Raw genomic sequence first — 14,147 nt, forward strand, 5'->3', positions numbered from 1 at the left:
GGATCCATCTTGTGCTGCTTCATCAATGATTATCACGGTGTCAGAAATGGGGATGTTCGTGGTTGTTTATGGTATTCAGTTTCATTTGCAGTTCCTCAGATAATGAAGAAGTTTGTGCCTGATGCAGCAAAATATGGATACCATCCAGATAGGACTGCTAAATGGCAAATAACATTCACACGACACAAGTGCCATGCAATAACCACCTCCAACAAGAATGTAACCACTTCCTCTTAATATTCAATGTTATTAACATCATAAGAGGCCCCAACATCAACATTCTGGGCATCAACATTTACCAGAAACTTAACTGGAGCTCAGGCTAGAGCTGGGACGTTTGTGGTAAATGCTCACAAAGTCTTTCTATCATCTATAAGGCACAAGTCAGGAGTCTAAAGGAATACTCTCCACTTGCCCTTCCAACAACTCATTCAGCATGATGTAATCCAGGACAAAACAGTCCACTTCACTGGTGCCCTGTCCACTTGCCTATGCCAATGGCCTCCTGTTCCTAATTCTTGTGTTTTGTGTTCACCATTAGCACACCATAGCTGCAGTATGTACCATCTACAAGATGTGTGGCAGTAACTCGCCAAGGCTTTTTCAACAGCACCAACCAATCTTGCAAGCTCCAATACCTAAAAGGAAAAGGGCAGCTGGCACATGAGTCCAGAACCAGTTCCAAGGCAAACACTATCCTGACTTGGACACATATCACCTTTCCTTCATCATTGCTGAGTCAAATTCCTGGAACAGGCTATCTAATAGTATTGTGGAAGTATCTTCACCACATGGATTGCAGTGATTCAAGAAGGCAGTTCACCATCATTTCTCAAGGGCAACTAGGGTTGAGCAATAGAGTCTGGTATTGCCAAAAATGCCCACACCGCAAGAATAAATTAATAAAAATTAGAAATTGAGGTAGGATGCCTTTGCCTCATTTCCACCATAGGACCCGTGCTTGTACCTGTTGCAGGTGCAGAACCTGCTTGATCCCCTGGTGAATATCCCATAAATTCTGGGGCAACAAAAGAAAATGTGTTGAAGACTAGGCGGAGTCTCTGACTCCTTTCCTTGAACTGTGCACTTGGGGAATAACCATTCTCTGGGGCAACGATCAAGCAAACTACCTTTCAATAAGAGTACAGCTACCTGGAATTGGAAATAACATGCTGCTTAAAGGAGGATATATAATCAAATTAAACAAAATAAAACTAGGAACATATATGGAAATTTTGGGATGAATTTGCTGCTTGACAGATTCACAGAACATAATGACCAAATTTTCAAAAGTCAAAACTGGGAAACGTATTTTATTCTCACTCAAGGGGCTGAAGGGCTAATTTTGGAAAGATAAAGGGCTGGATTCTCCGCAGCCCCATGCCGAAATTGCATTTGCCGCGAGGGCGGAGATTCAGTGTTTACCCGGCAATCGTGCCTGGCGCCAACCCGCGATTCTCCGGTCCCCAGAGAATCGGTCGCGCACGGATTATGCAAGGCGGCTGTGGGGCCATTGACAGAGGCCCCCCACAGCGATTTTCCGGGCAAAACTGGCCGAGTTCCCTACGGTGTGGTTCTAACCACCTATCACCGGTCGGGAACCTCGGATGGCGGCTGCGGACTCAGTCCGGGACCGACCTGGTGGGGCGGGGATCAATCACCGGGGGAGACTCATAGGCGGCCGGGGCAGCGATCGGCGGCTCGGATCAGCGGGCGTGCGCCATCTCGGGGGGGTCCTACATTTTCGATGTCGGTCCGAGTCCGCCATGACGCACAGGGCAGCCGCTGTAGGCCGCCGCCGTGCGCATGCGTGGAATCCCGAGTGGATGTGCGGGGCCCCCTATCCGCAGCCAGAGCTGCAAGAAGCAGTCCGGGGCCTTGTCAGCCCCCTGCAGGTAGGAGAATCGCTCTTGACATTTTTAAGGAAGGCCAAGAGTTTTTACGCCAGCATGGGGACATAGCCCCATTTTTGGAGAATCCAGCCCTGGTTTGGCACAACAATTAACTGGTTTTCAAATAAAAGTTGGGTTTTATGGAAAGAAACAATTGCTGAAAGTAAAGCAATGGCATGACAATAAATTGTTATCTTAGAAAAACAGTACGTAATAAAAATGACCAGAGCGTGAGAGGGTCAGTTTATGTGAGTGGGTGTGAGTGGTTGTGTGTGTATGTGCGTGAGTGTGAAATTTGAGACTGGACAGTGCAGATTATCATAGAATTTACAGTGCAGTTACATAAGGCAGACTCACCTCCACACACTCACTCAGTCTCTTCCTCACCATACTCACTCTGTCTCCCGCATTCCTTTCCACACTCTCACTCAGTCTCTCGCACTCCCCTCCATATAATCTTTATTGTCACATGTAGGCTTACATTAACACTGCAATGAAATTACTGTGAAAATCCCCTACTCACCACACTCGGGCTCCTGTTCGGGTACACTGAGGGAGAATTCAGGATGTCCAATACACCTAACAAGCATGTCTTTCAGGACTTGTGGGAGGAAACGGGAGCGCCCGGAGAGAACGTGCAGACTCCGCACCGTCATTGACCCAAGCCGGGAATCAAAATTGGATCCCCGGCGCTGTGAAGCAACAGTGCTAACCACTGTGCTACCGTGCCACCCGTTACCCAGTCTCTCACTGATCCCCACAATGTCTCTCACACTCCCCTTCACACACACAAGTCTCTCATACGCACCCTGTCTCTCACTCATTCCCATACATTCACTCGGTCTCTCACCCTAACACACTCAAGTCTCTCGCACTCCTTTCCACACACTCCATCTCTCTCACCCCCACACACTAACTGCCTCTTTCACTCACCCCCCACACACTCATATCTCTTGCACTCACCCCCACACTCACTCAGTTTCACACTGCGCTCCAACACTGACTCAGTTTCTCACACTCTGTTCCAAACTTGCACCGTCACTCACTCATTCCCGCGCACAGTCAGTCTCTAACTCCCACATACTCAGAACAGCACCCTCTCCTCCCAGATCCACCAAGACTTCCTATTCTCCGCGCCTGCAGTCCTTCACCCTCCCCAGCCTGCCAAGACTTTGCCCTCCCTCGGCCGAATACGAGCTTACCCTCCCTGGGACGCTATACTGCACTCTCCCATGCCCAACAAACCCGGCTCCCTGGACTCCAGCCCCACTGTTGCTTGGCTCCTCGGGCTCCAGCCCCACTGTTGCTTGGCTCCTCGGGCTCCAGCCCCACTGTTGCTTGGTTTCTCGGGCTCCAACCCCACCGTTGCTTGGCTCCTCAGGCTTCAGCCCCATCATACTTTCACTTCACTCAGCCTCGCTCCCCTCAGCACACTCACTGATGCCAGTGCTCGCTGCACCTCCCAATTTGTTTTCCTTTCATTGGAACTCACCCCATTTCACAAAAACTTTGAAAAGTGGCTCTGGGGGCTTCCTCAGCTGCATCCGGCCCATGGGCCATACCTTGGACAAGCCTGGATTAAATGGAAAATATTTTAAGGGATATGTATTTCCAACAATTTGGTTCCACGAGTAGCCATGCTCTAAATTCAATGACTGAGTTCATCTGTGTACATCTGTAACCTTCATATATTTCCTCAACAACATTGGCTAATCAGCTGCCACTTAGGATGTGGCTTTCTTATCTTCTCACCTCCATACTCAGATTGACATATGGGAGAATCCTTTGGAATATTCATTCTGGAGCATAGCCCCATCTGTTTCACCACCCAATGGGGCAAAGATGCTAAGCTTCATTAATACACCAATCACAAACCAAACACATTTTAGAGACAGCACCTTCCCCACTCCTCCCAACTTGATTACTTCTGCTATAATAAGTTTGGTCTCCCCAGTGTGAGCAGCGAATACAGTAGACTAAATTGAAAGAATTACAAGTAAATTATGGTTTTACCCGGTAGGAGAACTTGGGGCCTTGGGATGGTGAGGACAGAGGAGGTTAAAGAGCAGCTATTACACCTCCTATGGTTGCATGGATAGATGCCATGGAAAGGGGACAAGGTTTGAGGGGTGTCACGGAGGGATTGGTCCCTTCGGAATGCTGACAATAAAGGGGAAGGGAAGATGTATTTGGTGGTGGCATCATGCTGAAGGTGGCAGAAGATGGTCCTTTTAATGTGGAGGTTGGTGGGGTGGAAGGTGAGGGCAAGGTGAACCTGATTGGGGTGCTGGGAAGAAGGGGAAAGGGTGAGAGCAGAAGTACAGGAAATTGGTCAGGCACAGTTCAGGGCTCTGTCAATCATCAGGAGGTGGGCGTTGTGGGGGGCTGCATGTAGGTAATATCAGAAGTGCTGTTGATGGAGGTTGCAGATGCGGGGGATATGGAGAAACTGTGAAAATAGAACAGAATCCTTACAGGAGACAGGGTACAAGGAAGTGAAGTTGAGGTAGCTGTGAGAGTCGATGGGCATATCATGAAGATTAGTAGACAGCCCATCCTTATTTGACTGCTGCTTATTATTTACTGCATCCACACTGACTTGCAAAGTCGACATGACAAAATAGCATATCCATAAATACAATCAATGCCACTCCTCATTCAACCTGTCAGAAAGATTGAACATTGCTTAACGTAGGAAAGGATGTCTCTTTTTTTTCTCCCCCACTGTTTCACCACTGAACCACATAACTTCATTCTGCTTACACTTACGAATCATATTAAAGATCTACTTAAACTGATCGATCAAAAGATCTTCTACATTGCTGTTGTTTAATTTAGCAACTCTTCAATGAGTAACGTACCATTTTTCTTTACTAGTTACTCGAAGTAACAAAGGAATTGCTCAACAATAACATGCTTGATTAAGCACTTTTTAACTAGATTGCAAGAATAACGCATAATAGCAGTACTTAATTCAGATCAGATTAGTTTTGGTTTGAAGAAAGGTGGTTTTACATATTCAAGGTTTTGATGTAATAGAAACAAAGGAAAGGTCAGTATAAAAATTGATTTACAAGTAATGGACCAAGGAAAAAAATCCAAATTTTAAATAATTATTTTCAATTCCAAATTTTCTTTATGAGAAAATGTAATTTACTTAATGTAACCTCAAGTAATAGGCCACATTTTGGATTGTCCTCAAACTTGTATTTCAGAGTAGTATGGGAGGCGCTGAAGGCGGTGGTCAGGGGAGAGTTAATCTCCATCAGGGCTTATAGGTAGGAGAGGGCAGGGAAAGGGAGAGGTTAGTGGGAGAGATTTTAAGGGTGGACAGGAGATATGCAGAGGCCCCTGATGAGGGGCTACTCAGGGAGAGACGAAGTCTCCAGACGGAGTTCGACCTGTTGACCACGGGGAAGGCAGAGGCGCAGTGGAGGAAGGCACTGGGGGCGATGTATGAATATGGGGAGAAGGCGAGTCGGATGCTGGCACATCAGCTCCGTAAGAGGATGGCAGCGAGGGAAATAGGTGGAGTCAAGGATGGCAGGGGAACTACAGTGCGGAGTGCGGTGAAAGTGAATGAGGCATTCAAGGCCTTTTACGAGGAGCTGTATAGGTCCCAGCCCCCAGGGGGAAAAGAGGGGATGCGACAATTCTTGGACCAACTGAGGTTCCCGAGGGTGGAGGAGCGGGAGGTGGCTGGTTTGGGGGCGCCAATTGGGGTGGAGGAGCTGGTTAAAGGACTGGGGAGCATGCAGGGAAGGCCCTGGGGCCGGATGGGTTCCCGGTGGAATTCTATAGGAAGTATGTAGACCCGTTAGCCCAGTTGCTGGTAAGGAACTTCAATGAAGCAAGGGAGGGGGGACCCTGCCCCCGACAATGTCGGAGGCGACGATCTCTTTGATTCTGAAGCGGGATAAGGACCCACTGCAATGCGGGTCGTATAGACCAATCTCGCTCAACGTAGATGCTAAGTTGCTGGCAAAAATGTTGGCTACGAGATTGAGGACTGTGTCCCGGGGGTGATTCACGAGGACCAGACGGGATTCGTAAAGGGTAGGCAGCTAAATACCAATGTGCGAAGGCTCCTAAATGTGATAATGATGCCATCGGTGGAGGGCGAGGCGGAGATAGTGGCAGCCATGGACGCGGAGAAGGCCTTTGACCGAGTAGAGTGGGAGTATCTCTGGGAAGTGTTGCTGAGGTTTGGGTTTGGAGAGGGGTTTATCAGTTGGGTTAAACTCCTATATAGAGCCCCGGTGGCGAGTGTGGCTACGAATCGGCGGAAGTCAGACTATTTTCGGCTGTATCGAGGGACGAGGCAGGGGTGCCCCCTGTCCCCCTTGTTGTTTGCACTAGCAATTGAACCTTTGGCCATGGCATTAAGGAAGTCTGGGAAATGGAGGGGGGTGGTCCAAGGGGGAGAGGAGCATCGAATGTCGCTGTATGCAGACGACCTGTTGCTGTATGTGGCGGACCCAGTGGAGGGGATGGTGGAGGTCATGCAGATCCTAAGGGAGTTTGGGGACTTCTCGGGCTATAAGCTCAATGTAGGGAAGAGCGTGCTCTTTGTGGTGCATCCGGGGGATCAGGGAAGAGGGATAGACGACCTACCGCTGAGGAGGGCGGATAGGAGCTTTCGATACTTGGGGATCCAGGTAGCTAGGAGCTGGGGGGCCCTGCACAAACTTAACTTGACGAGGCTGGTGGAGCAGATGGAGGAGGACTTTAAACGGTGGGACATGTTGCCGCTCTCGCTGGCGGGCAGGGTACAGTCGATTAAAATGGTGGTCCTTCCGAGGTTTCTTTTTGTATTTCAATGCCTTCCAATTGTGATCACCAAGGCCTTTTTTAAGAGGGTAGGCAGGAGCATTATGAGCTTTGTGTGGGCGAGTAAGACCCCGAGGGTAAGGAGGGGGTTCCTGGAGCGAAGTAGGGATAGAGGGCTGGCGTTGCCGAATCTGGGTGGCTATTATTGGGCAGCCAACGTGGCGATGATCCAAAAGTGGGTGATGGAGGGAGAGGGGGCGGCATGGAAGAGGTTGGAGATGGCGTCCTGCAAAGGAACGAGCCTGGGGGCGCTGGTGACGGCACCGCTGCCGCTCTCGCCGACAAGGTACACCATGAGCCCGGTGGTGGCGGCAGCGCTAAAGATCTGGGGGCAGTGGAGATGGGAGCCTTGGTGTGGTCCCCGATCAGAGACAACCATCGGTTTGTCCCGGGAAGGATGGACGGGGGGTTTCAGAGCTGGCATAGGGCAGGGATTAAAAGAATGGGGGACCTGTTCATTGATGGGACGTTTGCGAGCTTAGGGGCGCTGGCGAAGTTTGGGCTACCCCCGGGAAACGATTTCAGGTACATGCAAGTAAGGGCGTTTGTGAGGCGGCAGGTGAGGGAATTCCCGCTCCCGGCACAGGGGATTCAAGACGGGGTGATTTCGAGTGTATGGGTTGGCGAGGGCAAGGTGTCGGCGATATACCGGGAGATGAAAGAAGAGGGGAAGGCTTTGGTAGAGGAGCTGGGGGAGGAGATTGAGGAGGGGCTGTGGGCTGATGCCCAAAGTAGGGTTAATTCCTCTTCCTCGTGTGCCAGGCTCAGCCTGATACAGTTTAAGGTAGTTCACAGAGCGCACATGATGGGGGCAAGGTGGAGTAGGTTCTTTAGGGTGGAGGACAGATGTGGGAGGTGCTCAGGAAGCCCGGCGAACCATGTCCATATGTTTTGGTCATGCCCGGCAGTGGAGGGGTTCTGGAGGGGAGCTGTGAGAACAGTATCTAAGGTGGTGAAAGTCCGGGTCAAGCCAAGCTGGGGGTTAGCACTATTTGGAGTAGCGGACGAGCCGGGAGTGCAGGAGGCGAAAGTGGCTGGTATTCTGGCCTTTGCGTCCCTAGTAGCCCGGCGAAGGATCTTGTTAATGTGGAAGGGGGCGAAGCCCCCCAGCGTGGAAGCCTGGATAAATGGTATGGCAGGATTTATCAAGTTGGAGAGGATAAAGTTTGCCTTGAGAGGGTCTGCGCAGGGGTTCTACAGGCAGAGGCAACCGTTCCTAGACTATCTCGTGGAGCGTTAGATGAAGGTCGGACAGCAGCAGCAACCCAGGAGGGGAGGAGGGAGGGAGGGGGAAGGTTTTTTTTTCTGGGGGGCATTTGAGCAAGAAAATACATGAATGATCCGGAAAACTGAAATGTACGGGAGGAATCCAATGTACAAAGTTCTGTATCATATTGACTTGCCAAGTTCATGTCTCTCTACGCAAACTTTCTTTCATTTGTGTTACGGGGAGGGGGGGGGGGGGGGGGGGGGGGTTGTTTGTAAGGTTGAAAATTTTGTTTAAAAATTCTTAATAAATATATTTTTTAAAAATTGTATTTTATAGAATCTACAGTGCAGAACGTGTCCATTCGGCCCATCGAGTTTGCACCGGCCCTCGGAAGGAGCACTTCACCTAAGCTCACACCACCCTATCCCCGTAACCCAGTAATGCCACCCAACCTTTTGGACACCAAGGGGCAATTTAGCATGGCCCAACCACCTAACATGCACATCTTTGGACTGAGAGAGGAAACCGGAGCATCCAGAGGAAACGCACGTAGACACGGGGAGAAAGTGCAAACTCCACAGAGACAGTCACCGAAGGCTGGAATTGAACCTGGGACCCTGGAGCTGTGAGGCTAACCACTGTGCCACCGTGCTCAACCAAACAATACAGTAGCAAACTGAATGATATTTTTCGGTGTTGTTAATTGATGAAGGAAAGGCAGGATACGAGGTTTGTTCCCCATTCGTCTTTGAATCATGCCATGGGATTTAAAGCCAGAGTTTTCTGACTCCAAATTTGCTTGTTTATATCTCGTGTTTAAATGAATGGGTGAAAAATAGTGGGCTGGTGACACTGATTAAATGCTTACACATGGACAAGGGTAAACTTAGTTGTGATGCCAAATTACATATTTCAACACAATAAAAACTGAAACTGGAAAAAAATGAAGACTACTACATCCTAATATTTTCTCAATAGAAAATGATAAAATCATAAAATTAGAAAGAACATTGACGAAGTGAAAAGCTATATGGACAGTAAGCCTAGAATTTGTGCTTTGACAATCTGTACTTCTGAACAGTTTGTTTTATTTAAAAAACATACTGTAATTGAAAAGTACAATAAAAATCTAGTATAATGCGCAATTCAAAGTGTGTTTATTGCATGTATACAAACTCACCAAAAAGCTAGTCGTTAAAATCCTTGCAAATACCAATACTTATTTGCAACAATTATTATAAATCGACTTGAGAGCTTTTACAACAGACATGTTTAAACGGCGCTATTGGCCAGGCACAAATGAAATAAAATGACAGATTGAAGCAAATTCCAATAAAGGAGCTGCAGGCACATAGAGTCTTGCTACAACTTTCTTACAACAAATTGCATCCTGTCATAATGCATTGCTGGCATTTAATTTGTTCAGTAGAAAAGCCTCAGTACCTTTTGGACACCTGGCACTTCACTGGTTGATCTGTGCCTCACTTTAAACATAAAATACTAGTCAATTGTCGCCTGTGTAATTTACTGTCCAAATTGAAATTTCTTTACAATTCCATAATTTAGCAATATTAATGTCATCACATTTGGTTAATATAGAATAATGCTATAACAATTGGGAATTCATTGTTTTGTTACACTTGCTTTCAAATTACTTAATATAATGTTGCATCCTATCACAAGTGTTCCTAAAATTAATATACTTTTCCAAATGGATATCCACATCATTGCATAACTAAGAGGTTTAGATAATGATAAATCATTATCCATTTATAAAGTGTATTTTGTTGGCATAAGGCATAAGGTTTTATTGCTTTTTTACACTGAAATGAAATACAAGCACAAGATCTTTATTCTTTGGCCTAATTAGAAAATATTGTCACTTTCAAGTCATGTCCTTTAGTTATTTTGTACGATGTGGTGACACAGTATTGCAATAACGCCCATTGTAATGGGCTTTATCTAGATAAAGGTGCATCATTGCTGCATAACGACTGAGGCTCTTAAGTTTATTACAATTATCATTTTTATGGAAACCTTTGCCAAACAATTTGCAAAATCTGCTCCAGGGCATTTCTGCTGTACGGCTAATTCAGCGCAATAACTGGGCCGCTGTAAAATATATTCTGATTCAATACATCATGAAATCTTTTACAACAGCAGTGGTAATCAGAAGTTTGACATATGCTTTTTAAAATTCTTCAATATTTTTTAGTGCACTTTAATAGAGAACGTATTTCACCATTATAGGTTTATCTGTACAGCTTCAAAAATTAAATTACCATCCAATATCTTTAAAGAAGATTGGTTACATACAGACAAAACTACTAAACAAAATAGAGGACCAAACCAGTATTATAGATTAATGCTGCTTTAGAACATTATAGATTACTAGTTCAATTAAAATTATTGACGATACCGGACAACAGGGTACAGTACAAGTAGACCTTTAGCTCTCTAAACATCAGGAAAATTGCTTAAGGATAAATTCAATGAAAATAAGCATATTTACAAATATATTTTATAGGCTGCACGGTACATACATAGAAGAATATATGACGATGAAATGAACACATTTGAAATCAAACAGTGATTAAAAGCTATCAATTCCAGTTTCAGTAAACACACCATAAGTTCAAAGTATCTTTCGTTAATAGAGTGGAAGAACAGGAATTTTGCTGCGACCAAGCAGGAGTCCCATGTATTTTCAAATGAACACATTCATCTCTATAAAGTATAATCCATTTTTTTCCCCATTTCAGCAAAGGTTATTTTAATCAGTAAGAGCTGCAATTAAATTAATTAAAAATGCATGACCTAGTATTTTGTTGCACATTAAACAGTACTTTTATTTCCGTTCTAAGAATCCACAAATGGCCTCTTTTGTGCTTTAAATCAAAACCAAATTCCCAATTATTTTCTTCAAAAATATTCATCTGGTGTCTGGACATCCAATGGGACAAGACGAACTGTCACTATTTATTTGATTTTCTAAATTCGCTTCTAGAAACAAAAAGGAGAGAAGTTTTAAATAAGAGTTGACCATATATTGGACCAGATTCTTTGAAGTAAGTCCTGTTGAGACATCAAGTGAGGATTTCACCTCTATCATAATACAGTGGGGCTGCAAATGATTGCAGTGTTCTTTACTGCATGGAACTGCAGTGGTATCATCAGGCTGTGTAAGCAGCCAATCACATTAAACAATTTTCACAAACACTCAAACAAGAAACTGAAAACACTAAAATAAAACCACTTTAAAAAAATGTTTACACAGAACAAATTAAAAATTGGAACATGCACATGGGGTGAGGATAGTTGCTAAAATATTCAGAGAAAACTATTTTTAAAGTTTAGCTTTAAAAATCTACAAATTATTCATTTCACAGCACTCCAAGATTGCGAAATATTTTTCAGAGCCAGTTATGTTGTTCATCAAAATTTATTAATCACAGTCCCATTCTTATGTTTGCTATTATATAAAGTCTTCCTATACCCACAGAGGGTGAGAAAGAAAAGTAATTGATCCAATACTGACTTTAATGTTTGCATTCCTTTCGGCTGAAATGCATCCAATAAGCTTTACTCACAATTTTCTTTCCTTTAACCAAATTCCTATCTATGCTACCACACTCTTTGTGACCTTAATTTTATCAACAAGCTTCCTGCGAAGCACCTCATCAAATAATTGAAAGAATCCATTAAAAGTTATTGATACAGATTTTGATCAATGCTTGCATCCTAGCAACACCTCATGCTTTAATCTGCAGTGGACTTACTTGAAGCTGGACTTTATTACAGTCAGTCACATTGAACAATAATCCTTACCAATTAAAGATGCAGCTTCATCCTCTTCCATTAGCCTATCATCGTGCTGCAGTGACTCAAAGGTTGGAGAGCTTGGGAAGTTGCTTGTTTCAGCTCCTGCTCCTTCTTCTAAAGCACCATCTGAATTGCCAACTGGGATATTACCAGGCACTGATTCTGGGATAACTACTTCAACATTTTCTTGCGCGTCCACCTATGCAAACAATTTAAACAGCGGTAAACAATAAAGAAAATAACAAAACACATTCAATATTTAAAAAAACAGTCCACACCACCTTATAGGCATGTTAAAAAAATCCTGAGCCAAAGAAGGAGAGATTGGGACAAGTGATCAATATTTTGGTCAGAGACCTGGGTTTTTACGAAGATCATAAAGAAACAGAAAAGTGGAGAAGCAGAAGGGTTTATAGAAGAAACTTCAGTGTATGGGACACCTGCGTGGATTTCCTCCGGGTGCTCCGATTCCCTCCCACAGTCCAAAGTTGTGCAGGTTAGGTGGATTGGCCATGCTAAATTACCCTCCGTGTCCAAATAGGTTAGATGGGGTTACTGGGTTAAGGAGATAGGTTGGAGTTAGAACATAGAACAGTACAGCACAGAACAGGCCCTTCGGCCCTCGATGTTGTGCAGAGCATTGTCCAAAACCAAGATCAAGCTATCCCACAGTACAGCACAGAACAGGCCCTTCGGCCCTCGATGTTGTGCAGAGCATTGTCCAAAACCAAGATCAAGCTATCCCACAGTACAGCACAGAACAGGCCCTTCGGCCCTCGATGTTGTGCAGAGCATTGTCCAAAACCAAGATCAAGCTATCCCACTCCCTGTCATTCTGGTGTGCTCCATGTGCCTATCCAATAACCGCTTGAAGGTTGTGGGGTTTAAGTGAGATGCTCTTTCCAAGGGCCGGTGCAGACTTGATGGGCCGAATGGCCTCCTTCTGCACTGTAAATGCTATGATTCTATATGTGGCTGAAAAGACTGCTGCTAATTGTGCAAAGGATGAAGCACATGGGGAAGCATCGAGATAAGAAAAATAAGAGGCGAGGGATAGCAGTTTGTGGACTCTGAATGTAACAACGCATGGAGGAGAACAGACCCCATTGCTTGAGATGCTGTGATTATGATCAGATAGCTAAAAATGGAAACAGAAAGAAGGATCTATAGTGTCATAACCCCCATGAGGCCCACGGAGAAACCATTATCGATCTCCCCATGGGGCCCGTGGAGTTAGAGTTTCCCACATAGTGGGCAGAAGCCCACTCTGTTAGGGCTCATTAAACCAAGCATAAAGGCAGGTCTGAGCAGGGACCAGCATACTGGTTGTCCCAATGGGGCTGGGTCTGTAGATAGTTACTGTTGTGGGCAGACCTGATGTTTAAGGTAAAATACTTCTTTATCCTTCCTACAGCCGCTGGCTTCGTTGGTCATTAAATATGGCAAACTGGAAAACGCAATAGGGGCATTGGTGATGGTCAGTGTGGATCCCCATGTCAAAAGGTTGCAGTGAGGTCAAGAAGGATGAGGAGGGATAATGCACACAGTCATAGAGAATGCAGAATATCAATTGCAGGGTTGTTTCTGAAGGACTGCAGTTTGCAAGAACAGAGTGGCCGAGGGTGGGTGTATGATGACAGCAATTTTGAAAGAAAGTAATGTCATTTTACAGGAGACCCAGTTAGGTGGTGAGCAATTTAGTTAGAATGGGTCAACTGTACAGAAACATATGGACATAGGAGTAGGCCTTTTAAGCCTGCTATGACATTTAGCAAGATCATGGTTGATCTTCAACTCTAACCTTAAACCTATGCCCCCCCCTGGTTATTGACCCAGCTACTAATGGAAAAAAGTTGCTTCCTATCCATCCTATCTGTGCCCCTCATAATCTTTTGTACCTATTATCAGGTCCCTTCTCAACCTTTGCTGCTCCAAGGAAAACAGCCCCAGCTTATCCAATCTTTCCTCAAATCTCAGACTCTCCAGCCCAGGAAATATCCCTGTAAATCTCCTCTGAACCCTCTCCAGTGCAATCACATCCTTCCAATAATGTGCTGACCAGAACTGCATGCAGTACCTAATTGTGGCCTAACCCGTGTTTATATAGTTCCAGCACGACCATCCTGCTCTTGTATTCTGTGTCTCGGCTAACAAAGGCAAGTATCCTATATGCCTTCTCAATCCCCTTATCTACCCAAAGTCCCTGCGATCTTCAGTACTTTCCAGGGTCCTACCATTCATAGTGTAATCCTTGGCCTTTTTAGCCCTCCCCAATTGCATGAGCTCATACTTTTGCAGGTTGAATTCCATTTGCCACTGCTCTGCTCACTTGACCAGTCCATGGGTATCCTCATTATTTGCCAACTACCTGGAATTGTCTCTGGGTTTAACTC

At 45.3% G+C, this 14,147-nt stretch overlaps 1 protein-coding gene across 1 annotated transcript in view; it reads right to left on the minus strand.

The window, feature by feature from the left end:
- Positions 1–9,072: 9,072 nt before the first annotated feature.
- Positions 9,073–14,147, minus strand: part of LOC140391764 (E3 ubiquitin-protein ligase RNF149-like) — an 81,381-nt gene continuing 76,306 nt past the window's right edge. The window contains exons 7-8 of the mRNA XM_072476612.1: positions 11,761–11,953; positions 9,073–10,935 (exon numbers count right to left, since the gene is read on the minus strand). Of these exons, the coding sequence (XP_072332713.1) occupies positions 10,865–10,935; positions 11,761–11,953 (264 nt within the window). The 3' untranslated portion in view covers positions 9,073–10,864. The remainder of the gene's footprint in view (positions 10,936–11,760; positions 11,954–14,147) is intronic.

Source organism: Scyliorhinus torazame, chromosome 15 (genome assembly GCF_047496885.1).
Source record: "Scyliorhinus torazame isolate Kashiwa2021f chromosome 15, sScyTor2.1, whole genome shotgun sequence".
NCBI classification, from domain to species: Eukaryota; Metazoa; Chordata; class Chondrichthyes; order Carcharhiniformes; family Scyliorhinidae; genus Scyliorhinus; species Scyliorhinus torazame.